This window comes from Ceratosolen solmsi, unplaced genomic scaffold (genome assembly GCF_000503995.2).
Source record: "Ceratosolen solmsi marchali unplaced genomic scaffold, CerSol_1.0 scaffold41, whole genome shotgun sequence".
NCBI lineage: Eukaryota > Metazoa > Arthropoda > Insecta > Hymenoptera > Agaonidae > Ceratosolen > Ceratosolen solmsi.
In genome coordinates, this window is record NW_011948424.1 from 877,603 (window position 1) to 899,590 (window position 21,988).

Genomic DNA, 21,988 nt, shown 5'->3' on the forward strand with positions numbered 1-21,988 from the left:
GAGAAGCACTGGTGCCGCGAGGCCCGGAGCCGATGTTGGATGTGCGATTGTGTCCGGCCCTCGACCGCCTCGGGGACCGTGAGATTGCATGGGCGCGCGCAGTGGAGCCCAGCGAGACGAGGAGCTGCTGCTCGTGCTGCTCGGAGTAGGTAACGATTGCCACCGCGAGGCGTCTCTTTGTCTCTCCCGTGTCCGACGACTCTCCCCGTCTCTCCCTCCCACGGTCTCACTCTCACCGTGGCATATAACGCGCGCGCTCTCTCACGCACGCAATCACTACGTCGAGGCTGCTCCAGGGGAAGGTGTCTCGACGAGGAGGACGGGGGACCGTAGGTCCGTATGCGCGCGCTCGCGCCTTGACGAGGCCGACGAGAGTTCTCGAGGTGCACGGCTTTACGTGTGCACGCTCCCCCCGTACTGGGGTGGCCCGTGGACGACGAGAGGAGGAGGAGGGAGATAGAAGAAAAGAGGCTCGCGTCACGTGACCTCAGTGTTTACCAAAATGGAGCCCCACCACGGCCGCGGCTCTCCCCGAGCTCTCGCGGCAACTTTTGTCCTCGGGGAGGACGTTCTCGTGCTGCGCGAGCTCGTTGTTATTCAAGAGGCTCGCTGAGCCCGAGCAAGGAGATTCGGTTGCCTTACTGCTACCGTCGTCCCTTGGTTATCCGGTCAGCGAGTTAGGTGCGGTGAAAGTACGTGTGCGTGAGCGCGCGCCAGTGTGCGTGAAAATCCGAGCGAGAGAGGAAGGTTGTTATAAATATATACGTTTGTCAGTACAACGTATAACTACTGCACGCTGCCGTTGCCGTTGCCGTTGCTGTCGTTGATGCCGTTTATACCGTTGCTGCTGCTGCTGCTGCTGCTGCTGCTGCTGCTGCTGCTGAATTAAGAAGAATTTTCCTTTTTACTACGGTACACGGCCTTTTTCTACTGATTGGGTGCGAAATTTCCCTTGCGACTCGAGGGATGTGGATTTCCATGGGCGGACAACTTGATGATCGAGTAAATATATATTTCACCACTTTACCTTCACTAAATAATTTATACATTATATTACATTTGCACTTTCTATTTTTATTTTGAGACATCTATCCTCGAAGTTCAAGATCGCAATGATTTATTTAGCTTCAAGATCTTCTTTCAAACTTCCTCCCTTATTGCACTCGATCATCGACTTCCAAGTATATTAGCACGCTATTTTGACCATTTAAGATTTAAAGATGATTAATATTGTGATTTAAAACAAAAAGAAAACAAACAAACAAACAAACAAACAAACAACAAACAAACAAACCAACAGAAAAATAGTGTAGGGATTGCTTTGTAATTTTGTTGTTGTCCCTCGGATACAAGCTGAAATGATATTTCCTAAATAGGTTAAATAGATTTTCGCACGCGAAAAATTAAAATTGATATAGATGATTTGTGTTTTTCTGGCTTAAGAAACTTCCATTGTAAAATTCGAACGATTTCGTTAACTGTCTGAACAACAATAATTATTACTATACCAAAGCTGCAGTTACATTAAATTGTATTTATATATAATTATGATCCCTGAGTTGAAAAGCTTAATCTTACTAGTGATCAACGATTATTTAACCTTTCACACTATGAATATTTTGTCATTATAATTATCGATCTTATCTAATTCATAATTGTTATTGATCAAAAGAAATCATTTTTATTTAATAAAAATTGTTGGTATCTGTATGATTATGACTGGATTTGAAATTATTATTTTTAGTCTTGATCTAAAGTTTAACACTTGGCTCGTCGACACAAGTGGTTATTTTTATTATATGCAAAACAGCACTAAAATATTCCTCATTGATATCTACTATTATGTGAATTTTAAATCTCATCAGCTTATTTTTAACTTAACAATAGTTGCAACAAAGATCATCGGTTTCATTAAAGAGAATGTAAATGATAATTCATTAATGTTTATTTCATCCTTGTTACTTTTTATTATTATTTTCGATGCTCTTTTATATATTCACTGCTACATAATATAAGTTAATAAGCAAATTTTTCTATTTATCATCGACTGAAATTTTAGCACTTTACTTTAATGAAATATATTATCCTAGTATATTATTTAAAAATGTATTCTTAATTTATTCTTCTAATCTTGTCAGTGTCAATATTTTTTTAAATTATCGATAATACTTTTAAAGCGTCAAATAATAACAAAGATAACTTTGTTTAGTGAAATATTCTTTTATTTAATTTGATGTGTTGTCCACATATATAATCAGCAAGATAAGAAGTTGATGAGTATTAAAAGCAAAGTATGGATATCTATGTTGATGAACTTTTATTCAAATTTAAAATAAGAATCTGATGTCTTTAATAGAACGATATATAAAACAATTTCTTTTGACGTTTGATCATAATAATGCAAAGTAATGAAAAAAAAGTGCGAAAATTCAGAATAATTGTCTTGTAATTTAATACAAAGATTAACAAAATAGAAAAATATAAATTTTTCTAATACTTTGGTATATTTATAAAGTTCATAAAATTTAAACAACTGCATTATTACCTTTTCTTTTTTATACTCATGGTAAAAAATAATGAATTTATCAATTTAAATATGTGATTTATAGTTTTATGCAGTTATAACGATGTAAAAATATTTCTTATTTATTTTCATAAGGCTATATAAAATTTTTACATGCATATTGAAACTCAATGGAAAACTGAAAAAATCTATTAGACGCGAGGATAAAATTTTATAAAAATATTTACAAGCATAAATATTTAATCGTCAAGTTTTTATTTTCAAACAATTTAATGATTGCAATTTGAGTTTATTATTTCCTACATAAATTATTAAATTGGTTGCTGGAAATATTGAATCTTTAAACGACCTTTAACTATTATCGATTCCAATGCTTGCAGATATTGATTAAAAATTGGAAGAGGCCTTGAAATCCTGCTGATATGCTGTACATTACATACAAAAGGTAAATTATTTATTTGTCATACATCTCAGAATATGTAAATATCCATGACAATATAATTTCTCTTTTATTTGAATTACAGATGCAAGTGTAGATGATCTCAAATGTAGCGTCAAAAGTAACGGAGAAACAAAGATCAGAGCATCTAGATGTGGCGTACTGTATAGCGGTACCTGGTAGGGCCATAGAGTTTATTAAACATGGCCAGCAATCAGGTGGATTATCAGTGGTTGGTTTATCTCTCACGACGTCCATTTGAAATAATACATAGTTTTTATAAATAACTCGCACAGGCGCATGCACATAAACTTATTATTATTTAATAGGTTAAATATTCTTACATAGACTCGCATAAATAAAAGTTTAATTTTAATACTGTTTGGAAATATGAATTAACTTATTTAAACTGAAGTTTAAAATTCTAACGGATATTGAAAAATTTATTACAATACTTTTAAAACGACTTTGCATTATTATCAAAGTAAAGGGAATATATGAATTTTTTAATATCTTAAAAAATACTTTGTTTTTTAAATTTTATTTATTTAATTGGTAAAGCAGTCGGTAATTGTTAAGTAAAAAATAAACAGCTGAATATTAAATGTCACTCCTACAATTTATGTATTTTTAATCAGCATTTATTTTGGAAATTAGTATTGCTAAATTAGAAAAAATCCTTAAACGCAAAGTTAAAGAAGAGAGGATGATACATACAAACGTTTTTAATTATTAAGTATCATAATAATTTTGTCGATGCAGATTATACCTTTTCAAAATAAATGTGAATTTATTTTTAATAATTAATTTTATCATTTATTAAAATATTGGCCTTTAGATTTATGAGATATAATGATAAGCCAATTATTAATTTAATTTTACAAAATTGAAACAACACGAAAGTATCTCATTTTTAATGATAATGCTTGTTTAAAAAATTTATTTATTTATATATATAATGAATATAATTTTTTTTTTTTTTTCTTTTAAATACATAACCGTATCTTGGTTTCACTATTTAATCTATAAAAATTAAAAGTAATAAATAAACAGGTTAATTGAAAAAATAATCATTTTTATCTTTATCTAAATTTTAATATTATTCAAAGGTGAGGAATATGAATATTGATAAAAATACCATACGATAAATTTATTATTTTTAGTTGATTGCGTGACATAATTAACAGGAAATATGTTCAGTGATATTATTTACAGATTTGTTTAAACATTTGTTATTTGAATTAACTCGATGTTTCTTACAGGGCCTACACAATAATGGATTCATCGAAGGTATCTACATACTTGATATCGATTCTGCTAATTGTCTACGGTAGCTTTCGATCGCTAAATATGGAGCAGGAAGCGAGAGAAAGGGAAAAGGAAAAAGAGCGCGCAAATCTGCTGACGGGGATAACGAGTAATAGCGCGACAGCCAATTCGGAAAATCCTCCGGGAAAAGGAATTCTGACATTAGATACAATGCACGTTCTTTGTCTACCTCTTGGTGCTTCTATATCTCTACTTGTCATGTTTTTCTTCTTCGACAGTATGCAAATGTTATTTGCTATTTGTACAGCAAGTGAGTTTCTTTAAAATACCGAATGGTATTAATATTATTATAAATGCGATTATAAATTATAAGAACTCAATCCTTTATTTATACTAAAATAAAATTTGAATGATACGTCAAATTACATGTAATTAATTATCGTATGAATCGACACGTATCAGTGTAAAATAATCTATGCTTAGTGCCTTGTGTCGGTTTTTTTTTTTTTTTTCTTCTTTAAATTAATTTGTTAATTTGATTGTAATAACAAAAACGCTATGGTATTTTCGTAGTCATAAAATTCATTCATCACCACTGATTTTTATGGTTAAATTTTATTTGAACTCCTTTCGGTTTCTCATGTTAGTGATCGTAAAAAGTTTTAATTGAATAATAACATGTAATGGTTATTAAATTTTTTTTATTAGGAAACTTTTAGAATGTAAATATAATCATATAAATTTAAAACGATTACAAAGAGCCATAGAATTTATATCATGTAACTCTATACAGAGCTGTATAAGTATCGAGATTATTTGAATACACGCAGAAATAATTTTATGACTTTATAAACTCCTTATTTCAATAGTGGCATAATGTGTAAATATATTTAAAAATTAAAGGATTTAAAGCAGAAGATAAAATATTTATATTAATCACGTGCTTTTAATGAAAAAAAATATTTTTTTTTCTTCTTTTTTTTTTTTTTATCTTTTTTTCTTTCTTTTATTCTGTTACATAATGAATTTTTATGTATTCATTTGTACATTTCTCGTATTTATTTTTTAACCACTTTTTATAGCGTGAAAAAAATTTCGCCATGAAAATAATAACAAGCCTTTATTTTAATTAAAGTACATTATAGTTATTTTCATTATAAAAGCAGTTAAAGTGCAATAAAATTTTAATGCACCACATATAGACACGAATAAAATGTTCTACGGTCACTCGGTTAGGGAAGAATCGATAAAGATTGCCAGCAGTAATAAAAGGCGTAAGTGACGTTACTTTTATCATTAATTTATGAAAAAAGGCCGCAGCAGGATGGTCGATGGAGGGGGAAGGGAATTAAAATAAAAGTAGTTGTTAATCAAATTGCCAATGTATTCGATAATATTGCGGACGAGCGAGAGACTTACGCTTAACAATGAAGCTGAACAAATTGCTCTTCACTCGAAATTCCCAATAATTTATGGAAAAAAAAAAAAAAAAAAGAAAAAAAATCAACGGGATGATTGCGGTTAAAGTATGTATTAATCGTAAATCCTTATGACAAATAAGCGTTTATAATAGCTATTGCGGCTCATAAAAAAAATGTGTTGATTCGAATATGCGATAAACTCTTTTAGAATATAGAGTTTTCTCTCAAAAAATTTGACAACAGCGCGAAGGCTATCGTTAAAAGTGTCCTTCTCCTTTCTCTCGCAGTCATGGCGACGGTGGCATTGGCGTTTCTCCTGCTGCCCATGTGCCAATACATAATACGGCCATGCTCGGACGGCAACAAGATATCTTTTGGCGTGTGCGGCAGGTTCACGGGCGCCGAGCTACTCTCCTTCTCCCTGAGCGTCAGCATAGTCTGCATATGGGTGCTAACCGGCCACTGGCTCCTCATGGATGCCATGGGCATGGGCCTCTGCGTCGCCTTCATAGCTTTCGTGCGGCTACCTAGTCTCAAGGTCTCCACCCTCCTGCTCACGGGACTCCTTATCTACGACGTCTTCTGGGTTTTCTTCTCCTCTTACATATTTAGCACAAATGTCATGGTCAAGGTAAATAAATAATCGGGCTAGGCGAGCGAAGCCGGCATTGGCTGCGGCATTGGTTCACTGCATTTTCTCTTAACGAAATTCGATTCCCAAGCATTTGCTTTCTTATGCCACGCTCACCTAGTGGTTTTAATTACGTATGCGCATTTTTTTTTTTTTTTTTTTTATTATAACTCGGCGCCTATCGATTCACGATCAATCCTACTTTACGATCAAAGTCTAAATTTACAGTGATTTTATGCAATCCGTTTGTTTATCGCGCATAAAAAGATGCTAAAAGCTGAAGAGTTTTTACTTATTTCTAAAGTATTGGATTTTAGCATTTGTCGCGATATTCTTGACGATCCGATCAGTTTTTTAAATGCCATTTAGACTTCATCTTATTCATTTCCGTGTATTTTTATATGCAAAGTTTACCATGTTAAATGTTTGCCGTAAGTGCTCGTTGCAAACTTGTTTCGAGTCGCTAAAACAATAATATTGATTATATCGCTGATAATTAAAAAGCGGAAATATTATTTTTCTCTTTTTAGAAATCAAATAAAAAAAATTTTGTTTTCCATATTTACAAGGAAAGAAAATTCACCCCGACCCCCTCTCCCAAAAAAGATAAAAAAAAATTTATGACGAACGTCCGTGTTGATTAACCTTAACCTTTAAGCCAAGGGAAAGTAAATATTTTTATTTAAAATCGTAATTGTCATTAACATACTTTTATAAAGTAAACTGTACGTGTATTAAATAGCGAAGCCAATAATTATGGAGAAAAAAAAACACCTATTCGTTAACAATAATGGTCTTATCTTGTTCTTGTAAAACATAAAATGAAGTATTAATACCTAATCCAAAAACAATTTTTACTCCGCCCACACATATTTTAATGCACCCCAACTTTACCAAACTATACTTTATGATAATATTTATTCACATCAAGATTTGTGTATGTAGTATTATTATCAGTATTATTTTTCATTTTCAACTAAAGTCAGCAGCTATGCATTATATCGTTTGCAAAGGAATTCGACTAATTTAGTATTATAGAAAGTCCTAAATCGGTTGTAAATTCATCATCTATCGGTTCTTGGCCTACATTTACTGAACAGTAGATTATGCCAAGATCGATGACACGATGAAGTATATTGCTACGATACATTATATTAGAAACAAGAAAACAAAAAACAATAAAACAAAAAAAAAAAAAACAATCATAATATACATCATTTTACGAATCCTAACGTGACGCAATGACTTTTAATCCCATTTCAATAAATAACAAACATCGTTTGCGTTAAAGTGCAAAGATTTAGAGTGCCCGTAGCTTGTCATGACAATTTTAATGTTTCGAATTCATCTCGCAAGTCAAGTGAAATTAAATGTACCTCGAGTCTCGGGAGTACCAAATTCCCCGAGTGTGCTGCTATCTTGGGCGTCGATAGCGCCTGTGACAACGTAAATTAAAAGGATAAAAATTGCAGGTGGCGACACGACCGGCCGACAACCCCGTGGGCCTCGTCGCACGGAGGCTTCATCTCGGCGGGAGCGTCGCCCGCGAGGCCCCGAAGCTCTCGCTGCCCGGTAAACTCGTCTTTCCCTCGATGCACCGGGCGGGCCACTTCTCGATGCTCGGCCTCGGCGATGTCGTCATGCCCGGCCTTCTGCTCTGCTTCGTCTTGCGCTACGACGCGTACAAGAAGTCCCAACCACTGCCCGGCGGCTGCGAGACCGGCGTCCCACCTCCGAGGCACCTCAATCGCATCACCTACTTCCACTGCTCCCTCATTGGCTACTTCCTTGGTCTGCTCACTGCCACCGTCAGCTCCGAGGTATTCAAGGCCGCACAACCGGCCCTGCTCTATCTCGTGCCCTTCACGCTCCTGCCTCTGCTCACCATGGCGTATCTCAAGGTGAATCGCACACGGATTATTGTTTAACCTGCCCTTTATATCACTCGCAACACTCGCCTTCATGCTCCGATTCGGCGACTACTGTTTTTCTCTTTCTTTTTTCTTGCTTTTCTCATTGATTAACACGTTGACTCATTGTCGGCGATATTGCCATACAAGTACAATTCGTGTAATATCCAAGCTAGTTATGTTGCTCTGGTGTTATTTAAACAAATTACTACGTTAATATTTTAATTTAACATTTATCTTATAACACGCCTATCTTTATAAGATATATATTGTGTTTTAAAAAATTTTTAATTCATGGACATACCTTGTCGAATGAAGGCTCGTTTATTGGAAATCTTTTTCACCGCGTCGAAACATACATTTCGCTTGTGTGAAGTTGACGTAAAGCAAACGACCAAGGCTTGATTAATTAAGTAAAAGAATACAATCCCACGATACATTCCAAGCAATTTTCAACGAGCGCTTATTAATTGACTTTTACAGGGAGATTTACGTCGCATGTGGAGTGAACCGTTCATAGTGCAGCAACAATCAAAGCACATGGAAGTTTGACAGCTATCAATGTCAACAGACTTCTTTGCTAAGTAACAGCCACTGCGTCGTAATCAACTGGCCCGTGTCAGTCCTTATTGTTATTTTTCATCTGAGTAAAAATTCGTTCGAGAACCTTGAAAGTTACAACAGCAACATCCAATTCTTCATGTTGAATACGTATTCTGTTGTTTGTTTCATTATTTCATATTATGATGAATACTGCTGTTGATTGCATTAATCACGAGGAAAGCAAGTCGATTAGATTGTATGCGTAATTTTTGCAGACACTACCTAACGAAAATACCTATTTTAGTATTGGAAAATCCTAAGGTAACGATTCGTGAAGCCATTTTTTTTTATTTACTTTTTTTTTTCATGTAAAATTGCCGCTTCGCATGCGCTATTAAAAACATAAAATGCCTTAAATGCTTGCTTGATGCAAGAATTAGGTCTCATTTTATTTTTATGATGAATAACCGTTGATGAATTAACAGCCATAAAGAAATCAATGCAAATAGACTGCAATATTTATTAACTTAATACTTATTAAAAAATGTGTAATTTACGAATGGAGTATTATATATATATATATATATATATATATATATATACTTAAGTATATAAACTTAAGTATTATTTAAAGGATATTAAAGAAAGCTAATGTGTAACAATTGATTCATTCGCGATTCATTAAATAAATTAAAATTTATTTCTCCTAATAAACAATATGAATATAAAAATTAATGTACTTTCAATTGGAAATGAAATTGTTTTCGTATTATTTCTGCACGAATTAGTTACCTTGGTTATTTTCCAGACAAAGATTATTCAGCGAGAGAGATGAAATAGTAATAATTGTGTCAAAAAATGTAAAAATATTTTTCAAGATTAGAGTAGGTTTGTTATTCTTACTTCGCTGAATACTTATTCAGTATCAATTAATTGGATAAAAGATTAAATTAGATAACCTTTTAATGATTTTTCCTTCTTCAAAATGCTAAAATTTATTTCTCTTTTAATTTCTATATAGAGAAATTCAACATATAAGTGTAAAAGATATAATTATCAACAATTTTTTATCAATTTAATAACTATTAATACTTTATGTTCTTCGGTGGCGTGTTTTAAAACAAATGAAATTAAAACATAAGATTTCACCTCATTTAAGGAGGTAATAATGAGTTACGATGCACTCGTAGACCCAAAAATATATCCATGCAAGAATATTGTAATATATGTACTAAAAAATATATTGTGATATAGCAATCGTACATATATACACGTATGCATTTTATATCAAAAGTTTCAAAATTAATCATTTAAATAATTGAATATTATTTTAATCCCTTATTAATGAAATTGATTCATATTTTTTTTTTAGAGTTTTTGAACCAACATAAAATAATTTGATATACACACGCATATATATATATATATATATATATAATATTCTTGTCATTGATCAATAAAGTTGATATTTAACATTTTTATTATCAAGTTTACATCAAAATCCTCGTCTTCGGGTCCTCGTATTTTCTTTTAATTAAAAATTAATATTTCACGTATACAATAGATATTATTTTGATTATATGTATACAAAATTATCATGGTAAAAATTTTTTAGTTTCTTTTTCTATTTATAAACAGAAAGAAAATATACTGTAAATAATACGTAATTCATACGTAGCGAGGATTATTTTATCATTGGAATGAACTAAGAATAAACGATATACAAATAATTATTCTTAAAAAGCCAAGCGAACGAATATTACTTTCCAATTGTGATGTTAATTTTAACTCTAAATGGATAAGTGAAAACTCATTACGTAAAAAAAACTCAGAAATGTGTAAAAAATTCAACTCCAACGATGATAGTTTGCATGCGAAACTGAGAAAGTAGGATGATGAATAAAAGAATCACTTTACTTTTGTAATCGGCCGGCAAAAACAAAATGAATGTGAGCATCGAGAGATAAACTTTGTTCGAGCTCCTGTAATGGATGGGCCATCCATAAGACTTCGTATTTTATTAAAGAGTAAGACTGAATGAACAAATTAAAATTAAAACATAATAAAATCGGGCTTAGGTATCTTTCAGCTTTTTGAAATTGACATTATTTTTGTTGTATTAATTGAAAACGACATTTTTCCGCTGTACGTTCTCAAAATATTTTTCGTAGATCATTGATAGTTGGAATGGAATTGCAAGTATTTCAAATGTAAAATAAAAATTGATTTACTTATGATTGTTTGACGATACACGAGGCTTGACGGAAGTAAAAATGTACATTTGAAAAGAGCGAAAGGTGCCTGAATCTGAAATAAATAACCGTAGGGACGCCAACAGCTTAAAAAGAAATTAATTTTTTACTTAGCCGAATTTGTTGCAATCCTTTTTATTGATCATTGCAATCTAAAGTCTAACGATACGTTTCCATTTTTAGATGAAAAATGCGTTTGTATAAAAGATTTAGCCTAAGTTGTTTCGAAATGATTCGAAGATCATTTTATATATTACTGTACCATATAGATTGTTGTAAGAATATAAGTAAACGAAATATGAAAAAATAATTAAATACGTGCAATTGTTAAAAAAAGAAAAAAGAAAAAAAAGTATATGATGTAAAGGTCTTAAAGCTTTCCATGTTTCTTTTGCGACGAAATGACACTCACCATAAACGTTTGTTATTTAATTTCTCTTTTTTGTGATATTGCGTGATCGAAATTTTTAAAATAAATGTTCAAATTAATGTCTTTGAAATATATCAAAGATTAATCTTCAACGCAATTGGATAGATTAAATCAATGAAACCTTAGCTTTAGAAATCGAATTAATTATTTTTGTTTCACTTTCATCAAACATAAAATAACGATTGATGCCGACGTTGAATATTTTTAATGAAATGTATTTGTTAAGCTTTTAAAATTTTATCAATTAAAAATTGATTTAATAGAAAAATTGTTCGAATGTTCAACTGTGTATAATAGCTCAGTATAAAGCATACATCAAGGTATTTCGAAAAAAAAAAGAACAAAATATTTGTGTATAATTTTGCTATTACTTATACCGAGAGAAAAATTAATATTAACTTTATGTTTATTTTATTATTTTACTTGAATATGAGACACATATACATGTCTTAACATTAAATTATTGTTATGTGAATATTATTTTTAAAATACATGAATAAAGATGTTTAATACCCTTTAAATTTTATACAAAATATATTAAAGTGTAAAAAAAAAGTGGATATGGGGACTTATCATTGATTATAATTTGATAATTCAATGCAATAATAATAAAAAAAATTGAAATAATTTTCTTAGAGATATTAAAACCAAAATTAAAAATTCGTATTATTGAAAAATAATAAAATATTTTTTTTAATTCGATTAAACAAAAAGTACTCATGTCCGTAAATATATATATATATAATTTTTTCATCTTATTCTATATAAATGAACATTTGTACTTGTGATTTGTATGAAATTGATAACAAAACGTTAACGGTTTCAAGAGTTAGTAAGAGAAGGGAAATATATATATAAAAAAAAAAAAGCAATAGTTATAAATTATTTTATTTTCTAATGCTTCGGTCATGCACATTTTTTCCTTCTTATTTCCCGTCAATAGCACAAGCAATCACATTACTTCTGTATTACCTGTTTCGACAAATCTTGTTAAATTAATGTATCGCCATCGCTCCTATATAAATACTGAAAGAAAAAAAAACTCGTTCTCTTTCTTTGAAATACTTGAGAAGAGAGAAAGGGAAGGAGAGAGAAAATGTATGCGTGTATGCGTGTGCACGTGCGTGCGTGCGTGCGTGCGTGCGTGCGTGTGTGCTCACCAAAGTGCGTGTTTTGTCAAAACGATCAGATAAGTTATTCTTTTATCATTTAATTGTTCAACCGTTAGATACGCCGTAAACAATTAACTGATCAGATGACTATATATAGAGAGAGAGTTATCGTTTATAATTTAATGTATGACTATGGCACATTTCATCGTATAGGGTATATAATTTACTCTGCTAAGTTGTAAATACTGTCTGTTCATCGCGTGGATAACATATAAATAATAGACGCTTTTGTACAAAGAGCTGCCCTTAAGGAAAAGATTCTTTACCAATGTTGTAAAGCGATGAAATCTCTTGTGTTCTTTATTCATTTATAAGTTAGAAAGTTTAAAACGACGCGAAATAAAATTATAATAAAACAACAGTTTTCATTAAAGTAGCGAAAATAAGCTTCGTATTTATTTAAGAAGGGTATATAATAGTAAAATCATTAATATTATTATTTCTCATCTGTGTTATATTATAAAGGGGAAACTTGAAGTCAAATATATTTCAAACTTAACAAATTATATAATTTCTTTTATATTTAAACAAATTTATTCATCCATTTTGATTCAATACAAAAACTGTTCAGTGTTTTAACATAAAGATAAATGATTAATTTAAAAATTTTTTAAACTTTGTTACCAAATATAACTTATCATCGTTCTATGATAAAAGTTAAAACAGATGTTTTATACTGTAACATAATGCATTTTTTATTATTGCAAAAATTGAAAATTAGCATATTTAATTTTCTAACAATGGATTAAGATATTTCAATAATTTAAACAAATGTAAATATATAGTGTATCCTTCTAGATTAGATATTATAAATAATCTAAGCATTCTGTTAAAAAAAAAAAAAGAAGAAAAAAAAGTAAATAAATAAAATAAAATATAATTTGAATTTATATTTATTCTTATATGTAATTAAGCATTATTATAACATGCGATGATAAAATGATTTTTTTGGCAAGATGAAATTTGATAAATGATTAAAAGAACATTGAATTAAGTATTAATAAAATATTTTTTAAAACGTATATTTTTATTATTCGATATAACATTTGAATCGACATTTAAGACTTATAAATAAATGCATACTTTGACTTTAGTTAAAAGAATTATTTTTCATCGGTATATTACAAATAAAGCAAATAATAAAAATATACTGTCTCTAATATAAAGTTTGCACTATCAAATTTGTATAAATTCGAATAAATTCTCGTCTTTATCAGTTTGGTCAAGTTTCCCCTTACATGAAGTCTATATTATTTTTAAAGCCAAGTTTTGTGAATTCAATACGTTTTCGTCATTACAAAATACAAGAAAAGAGTAAAATTTGGAGAAGAAAAAAAACTTACTTAAAGACCGTGTATGATTACAGCTACGACCTGTGATAAAGAAAAAAAAAAGAACAACAAAAAAGAATAAAAACTTGATGAGAACAGGTTTGATCGGGAAAATAGTGTTGCATCTTAAAAACGAGAATACAATTAGTTATTACAAAAACTAATATTGTAATTAGTGTAAGAGCACTTTGCTTGTATCGCTGCAATTATTGACTTGCATGTGTACAGCCCTGTACATTTTTATATGTAATAAAACAAAAATATAATAATAATAATAACTGACTCGTTTCCATTGACAAACACTTCAATGGGGCGTTTTCGAAATTCAAAACGAGTGATAATTAATAATATTCTACAGTTATACTTTTACACCCATGATCCATAAATACATTCCGATATTTATTTAATTTTTAATGGACGTTTTTGGCATTACCATTTAATAATGTTTTCTAAATTAGTTACAATTATATATTATATAAGCATAATTGATTAAAATTAATTTTCACTTTATTTATTCCATTCATTGAATAATGCTAAAAATTCGTAATAACATACATATTGTTAAAAAAAAAAAAAAAATAAATAAATAATTATATATTATTATTTTAAATGTAAACAACATTTTGTTTTCAATATCATAGGCTTTTTTTTTTAATATAGAAAGGATATTAATTTAATATTACGATCTAATATGATAAATAACAAATTTGATGTGTAAACAATACGACATTTTGTAAGATATCATCCGTTCAAATATTAATGTAATACATTCTTTAATATTATTAAATTTTTACCGAAACAAAAAAACACTTAAAATTGTTTGTTTTTTTTCTACCTAAAGTACATCACTTATTTTTATATAAAATGTACTCACATATATGCCAGTATAAGAACAAGATTTAATTCAAAATATTAATTTTAATTTAAGCTAATTTTATGTTGATTTAATTTAAAAATACTTAAAATATAATACATTCAATATATGTTTACAGCTGTTTAACTATTTTTTAAAATAAATTCTTTCGATATATTAAATTAATTATTTTTAATAATAAGTGTTTTAAAATATTGTTGAAAATAAAATTTAGAACAAATTTTTAAAACAGACTCGATAAATATCACATTATTTCACTATTTACTTTCACTTTTCTAATTATTTGTACTTTTATACATAATCTTATTACAAGCGTCATAGAAAAATGTTACTATTAATATTACTTTTACAATTAAATCGATACTTACTTTTTGCGCAATTAATGCCAATACTCATTTTTACGAATAAATAAAAAAAGGAATACTTTCACATATTTTCACCATACAGGTAACAAACCATAAGAAAAACTATTTTTCAGTTTAATAAATTTTTATTTAATTTTTATTAATATTATATATATGCATATATAGACAATAATATATTACAAGATAAAATATGACAATATTTATACAGATATGTAAGTTATAATATTATTGTCTTGACTAAATAATCTACAAGTCTTTAACAAATTCAAATTAGGAATTATATTATTTCTCTAGATTTTCATCATGAAAAAATTATATTTGGGATGAAAAATGCAAAGTACATTATATTTATATTAGCATTTATTTTTAAATGTGATTTATTCATTAAGTAGTTGTTTCGGTCAAAACAGAAACTTATATTTTAATATTTAATAACACAATTATTTAATTATGATATCAGAAAATTGTATTAACTATATAGCTTTAGTTTTATAAATAAAAATAAGATTTACATAAGTATTTATTACTTATATCATATTATTTAACTTATAAGTACATAGTAAATGCGTAATTTAGTAAGGATTCTTTTTTTTTTTTCATCTTTTATTATTTATATACATATATTAAAATATATGAAAATTTCATTCGCATTACGTTAATTTATGTCAATTCATAATGATTTTCATGAAATAATTATTCCTTCTAAGAATTTTAATAGGCAGAGTTAATTTTTCTTAGAAACAATATGAAAATATTTGTACTGGAACAGAGGTAAATTTGAAATACAAAGTATGCGTGATACAATTAGTTGACAATATCATAGCTTATTACACTAATTTTTAATCTGTAAAAATAGTAATTTTGTGAAAAATCTTTATCATATTTCAGTATTCTTAGATAATTTGAAATGAGATTTCAGAAAAAAAGCCATAATTATTATTAATTGGGGTATATATTTAATGAACCGAGTTAACTGAATTGATTACAATATATATATATATATATATATATATATATATATATATATTATAATTATTTAATTAAACAATAAAGTTTCGTAATTCAATGGAAATATATTATTCATTAACAAACAAAAAATTGTATCATATAACTGAAACATTGTATTTTTTTTTTTTTTGCAAAAGGAAATCATTTTTATTTAGAAAAAAATTACGAAACAAAATATTAATTCGACGCACTAAATATTTAAGAAATATTTATCGCTAATAATCTAGCACACTTGGTTTAATTAATAATTATCAAATAAAGTATTGTAACAGGTTTTTTTTTTATAAAAGGCTCTTGATTATGAATCAAACAACAAAAATTTTACATTATCTAGTCAACCGACTGAGATACATGTTATAATATTTTTAGATTCAATAAAATTCGATGATGTTCGTATTATGGATTATATGTTAACGATTACAAAATCAGTGTAAACCTATCTAGGGATTTTATGTGGAAAAAGTAATTAATTTAAAATTTTATTTACATATAATTGCGTGAATTATTGATTTCGCCCATTAATAGTAAATCTTTAGTCTCTAGAATGGAATGCAATGATTTCTCATTTTAATATGTTTATTTTTTAACGTCTCACTGCTCGAAATTGGCATCAATCGTTTTTCTATATATTCTTATAATTTTTTTTGTATTTTTATTATTATTTTTTTTTTTATTCATTTGCGAGGCGTTTTTCATTAACGATGGCTAGCGCGAACGATGAGTACCGATAAGGAAAAGACACGTTATTAATTGTAACATAAGAATTTTTCGATATTAAAAGATAATTAATAACTATTAAACGTATCGTTTGGCAATAAGCCATTGGCATACTTTATAATAATTAACTAATATATATATATATATATATATAACATTCTTTTTTAAATGGCGCATCTCTTACAGAATTGATCATTCGAATATAAAATTACTTGCGATACTTAAAATAAATGAAGCTATTACAGAGTCAAGTTATTTGGCAGAGTTCGATGACCATTTTATACGTATTCGTAAGTACTCTACATTATTCCATTAAATAAATCCGCGAATAAGCTTACATTTAAAGGCTGAATAAAAAATTGTATTTATTTAATTAACATTAAAAATTAGCTTTAAAAATTATTGCTTTAAACGTCAATAGTTACGGCTTATCTCTCAAAGACACATCGAACCTTATTATTCACTATGTTTATCATTCGAAAGCCGTTGGCAAAGGTTCCCGTCAATGCCTCACGATGCTTATTTCGCACAAGAGACGAAGACCGGCTTTATCGCAATGCGCGGCTGAGGTATTAAATTCTCTCGGCGATATAAGTGACGAAGATCTCGAAGACGACTGGCCTCAGACTCTGCTGTGCCCGAGTGAGGCGTTATCGAGATTCCTCTTGATGGTCTCCAACTCCTTCATATCCGAGACCGAAGTTTCGCACTTGTAAACGACGAGAGAGTGGTAGAAGTGTACGGCGAAGGCTATGAAGACAATGAGGACGGGTATGACGATGACGGTGCTCGCGGTTGCCGCGGTGAAAGAGTAGTCCCAGAATTTGACCCAGCAGAGTATCGCGACCTCGACGAGGAAGAGGAAGAGCCCAAGGACCGTGGAGAAGGCCCAGGCGAGCTCTATGAAGCCGCGCATGCGCTCGTGGGGCGACTCCGTAACCAGTCGGGAGACCTGCAGTTTGCTAATCGCCTCGACGTTCGGCAATAGGTAGGTGCTGATCATCAGGGCGAATATGTGCACCGACACGAGAACCGTCGTGCACACGGCGAACATCACGAACAGCCACTCCGGTACCGCCGTCGGCTCGTTTATCTGCAGCTCGACCATCGCCACCTTGCCGGAGAGAGGAGGGGGGGAGGGACGCAAACATTTATTTTATTTTTTATTTTTTTTTAGTTTAATTGTAAAGCTTTGAATATTAAGAGTTTTTGAGCATCGCCCGACACTCGTCTACATTGCGATTGCGCTTTCACCTCAGCGCCCAGAGCCCACACGACGTTAATGAATAAATAATGTATTTACTTTGTCACTAATAATTTTCAATCACCTGCGGTGATTCAATATTAACCTAACGTTACGTATGTCGAAAAATCACGGCATTTAAGATTACGCCGAAACGTTTAAAAAACATTCGATCCTGCCGAAAATGCAGGGTTGAATTTAAAAAAAAATTCGAAAAATAATAGGAATGAGAAATCTATTGGAATAAATTGGGTGCTTGAATAGAAACTTTTCATTTCTATTGCGTAATATTATATTCAACAAGCATTACATAAATATAACTAACTGCAAATTTATTACATATTACAATCTTATGCAATATATAATCTATCTATTACGACAAATTATTTCACATAATTATTCATAAGTTACATATGGTGAACTTGAATTGCATTTCTAGTCTTATGGTACTTGTAATAAGATCGTGCTCCTCGATATCTACGGATTTTGCATTTTGTAAAAATTAACGAATTATTTGTCAATATAGAAATTTGACTTTTAATAAATAATAAATTAATTTAATAATTAAGGAATTTTAATGCACGATTGAATAAATGACGGTGTTGCGTTGTGTGTAATTAGTAAAGGCTGATGTAAGCTAATGTAGCTAAAAAATTAGGTTGTTTAAAGATTTTTCGAAAGATTTTTCATTTAAAAATAGAAATACAAAATTTACGCACAAAAACAATTAGACTTTAACTGAAATTAACGTTCAGCTTCTTTTAATATTACGAATTCTGGCTAAGATAATTGTTAAATACCAATGTTTATTTAAGAAATTTTTAAACTAAATATTTAATTAGTATCGGTGATACATTTAGAATTATATAATGAAAATCCTATAATTTTTCATAACGTTGAAAGCATTTCAAAACCTCTTTTGTTAGAATTAATCGTTTTTGCACATACACACGCCTAATTTTGATTTATCGTTTCATACGTGTTTCACGTGATTTAAGGTTTGATGATACGAAAGATTACCTGTGGAAATGTCACATTTTTTGTTTAATGATTTTAGAAACGTTGGGTAATCACGAAGTTTTAAATCAAGTTTGAAATATTTCCTAGTCCAAACGATTTAACCACTTTGCATAATGAGCAAATTATAAATTCTCTCCTGTTGCACTAAATCATTGTTATACTTTGTTTTGGTATTTAGCAATGATTTTTTCAATGATGCAAAAATTCCTAGCTTTATAAAGATCGGTGTTTTAATAAAGGCGATAATATTTTAATAAGTCTTCAGTGCAGTATAAATAAAGCTTGTCTATTATTAAATATTAATAGAAGTAGGGTAATTAATACTTTTTGACAATTATTTTCTTCCAATGAATCATTATGTAATATTATAATCTAATGTTTGAAAGTCTAGAATAATGCTTCATATTGTGTATGTTAAATAAAAAATCTATCCAAAAGATAAAATTAAGAACGCTTTCTTTTTGTCAGTAATGCGAGAATTCATTATCTCGAAAGATATTAAAAAAAAAAACAAAATAAATAAATAAAAAAAAAAGACATGAAAAATATTTCAACATTATGTTTCATTTTATTAACGTACAACTGTTTACAATGCGATAGGCTAATTAAAATTTATTTATTTTCACATTGTTTATGCTGTTATACTTTTGATAAGTGAATAATAAGTTTTCTAACTATTGAAATTTGCATTATCTCCATTCAATACGAATATTAAACTTATAAACTTCTATAGTTATTTATAATCAACGTACTTTATATAATCCTTTATTACAGTCGTAACTCTAAACGAGTGCATTTTATCATTAAAAAGAATTCTAGTTAAAAAAAAAAAAAAAAAAAAAAAAAAAAAAAAAAAAATAAAAAAAAATAAAAACTGAAAAAGAAAAGGAAAAAAGCAATATCTAGGAATACAAATAATTATAAAAAATTTTCTTTTGCCACGAAGTCGCACAAAATTATAACGAACGTAATAGCTTGTAAAATAATAACCCACTAATGAGATCGTTACTTCTGCAATGGTGATTAGAATGATAATAGAGTAAGTAGGAGAGAGAACGTGAGACGTGACCGTTGCTTTTCTATGGGATTGCAAGCTCGACATAAGGTAATAATGATAAATAATCTTCAAAGGGCGTCAAAACAGCACAGTTAAATCATGTGGATGAATGGTTGATGAGATTCTACATGAGCCGATGCATTGATGCGAAGGAGCGAGGAGAACGAGCGCTCGAAAAGTCAAAGGTTCGGGTCTCGCGGCATAAGCACGATCGCAACGAGAGAGCTAGCAAGATCTCCCGGGGTCGTAATCATCTCACGTGGACGATAATCCTCGAAGCTCACCATGGCAAAGCCGCTGAGTAGCTCGGACGTAGTCGCGGTAGCCTTGAGCTTAGCTCTGCACATGTGGAGCCTCCTCCAGGACAAACCCTCGGGTCCGTCCTGGTTGTCGGGTGTGCCGGAGTTCGGGTTCTGGGCCTGCTGGCCACCAATGCAGGTGCAGCAGCAATTGCAGGATGGGGCAGAGAGGACGCTGGACACCTGCCCCGGGAGTATCTTCATCATGTCGACGGTCGTGTGGCGGCTGCTACCGTTTGGTCGGTTCCTGGACGAGAGCGACATCTCGCTCTGGGTCGCTGAGAACGCGTAGACGGGGCTGTAACTCGGGTAGCCAAGCTCGTTGAACTGGCTGTGACGCGACAGCTGACCCAAGGACGTTGGCCTCACCCGCTGCATTTAGAGAGGATGGCTTGGTATTAGTGGAGCTTCGTTTAACATATAACGGCCCCCGTGGACTTGGTGATGCGTGCGTATGCGAGTTAAAAATATAGTGTCAATTTCATAAAAAAAACATTTTAAGCCAATTTTTTATTATTAATTGAATAGATATGATCCGGACGACGTAGTATGTATGTGTACTGCCTATTATTTATAAACAAGCCTCATCGACTCTCACCGTAATTCTTAGCTTCAACTTTATATCTCAGTATTTGCTCTTTGCGAATCGAATGCTTAATCGAATGCTATTGATTTACTTCGGAATTCATTTTCTTTTTTAAACTTAATTATTTAACGACGTAATTTAAGTAACAACCACTTTACAACAACATTAATAAAATCATTGACAATAATAATAATAATAATAATAATAATAATAATAATAATAATAATAATAATAATAATAATAATAATAATAATTAGCGATAATAAGTGATAATAAGTGATAATAAGGGCTTTTAAATTATTAGATTTTGAAAAAGTATTAAACTTGTTAGCTAAACGGTTACTACTGAAATGAAAATTGGCTCATAAATTACTTGATAATATCACATAAAAATGCACAAGCAGTAAAGTCATGTAGTATTTTTTATTTCGGATGGTAAGTAATCTACGCGAAATATATTAATACATGTAAACTTGCATTGTATGTTTATAATTATTATATTTTAAAGTACGGTAGTTATATTAATTTTCATTTTAAATTCTTAATAAAAATTTCGTTTGCGCACTTGCAAATCTTATATACTCCAACATTTTTCACATAGATACTTGATTATTAAAATCTTGATTGATTTTTTTCTTCTTGAATCGCGATTCTGTACTTATTAATTGTATATTTACGTATATAAATATACAATAAAATCTGATGCTTTTATATTAAAAACAAGTAATTATTAATAGATGCCATATTAATTTATGGTTAGTGACCTGTTAATACACTTTTTTCTATCCAATTTTACAAAACGAATAAATATAGCATGATTAGCGTATTGCAAATACACTCATTTCAGCATTAATTTTTTAATAACTTAAACACGCGGTGTGACGGGGAGGGGGGGGG

The 21,988-nt window shown here is 30.2% G+C and overlaps 2 protein-coding genes across 2 annotated transcripts in view; one reads left to right on the forward strand and one right to left on the reverse strand.

The window, feature by feature from the left end:
* Positions 1-854: 854 nt before the first annotated feature.
* On the forward strand, positions 855-8,837 carry SppL (signal peptide peptidase-like protein). The gene is made up of 7 exons (XM_011499920.1): positions 855-1,002; positions 2,905-2,969; positions 3,049-3,195; positions 4,226-4,542; positions 5,941-6,284; positions 7,757-8,185; positions 8,678-8,837. The coding sequence occupies exons 3-7, from the start codon at positions 3,167-3,169 to the stop codon at positions 8,744-8,746; spliced, it is 1,188 nt and encodes a 395-aa protein (XP_011498222.1). The 5' UTR covers positions 855-1,002; positions 2,905-2,969; positions 3,049-3,166; the 3' UTR covers positions 8,747-8,837.
* Positions 8,838-17,494: 8,657 nt separating this feature from the next.
* The window catches only part of LOC105362687 (calcium release-activated calcium channel protein 1), a 10,216-nt gene continuing 5,722 nt past the window's right edge, over positions 17,495-21,988 (reverse strand). Inside the window, exons 2-3 of the mRNA XM_011500172.1 lie at positions 20,491-20,877; positions 17,495-18,000 (exon numbers count right to left, since the gene is read on the reverse strand). Of these exons, the coding sequence (XP_011498474.1) occupies positions 17,509-18,000; positions 20,491-20,877 (879 nt within the window). The 3' untranslated portion in view covers positions 17,495-17,508. The remainder of the gene's footprint in view (positions 18,001-20,490; positions 20,878-21,988) is intronic.

Excerpts from the sequence above, each read along its gene's own strand:
- SppL (XM_011499920.1), top strand. The coding sequence starts at position 3,167 with ATGGCCAGCAATCAGGTGGATTATCAGTG. Across the intron at positions 3,196-4,225 it reads AATCAGGTGGATTATCAGTG|GGCCTACACAATAATGGATT; the intron begins GTTGGTTTATCT and ends TGTTTCTTACAG. Across the intron at positions 8,186-8,677 it reads TCACCATGGCGTATCTCAAG|GGAGATTTACGTCGCATGTG; the intron begins GTGAATCGCACA and ends TGACTTTTACAG.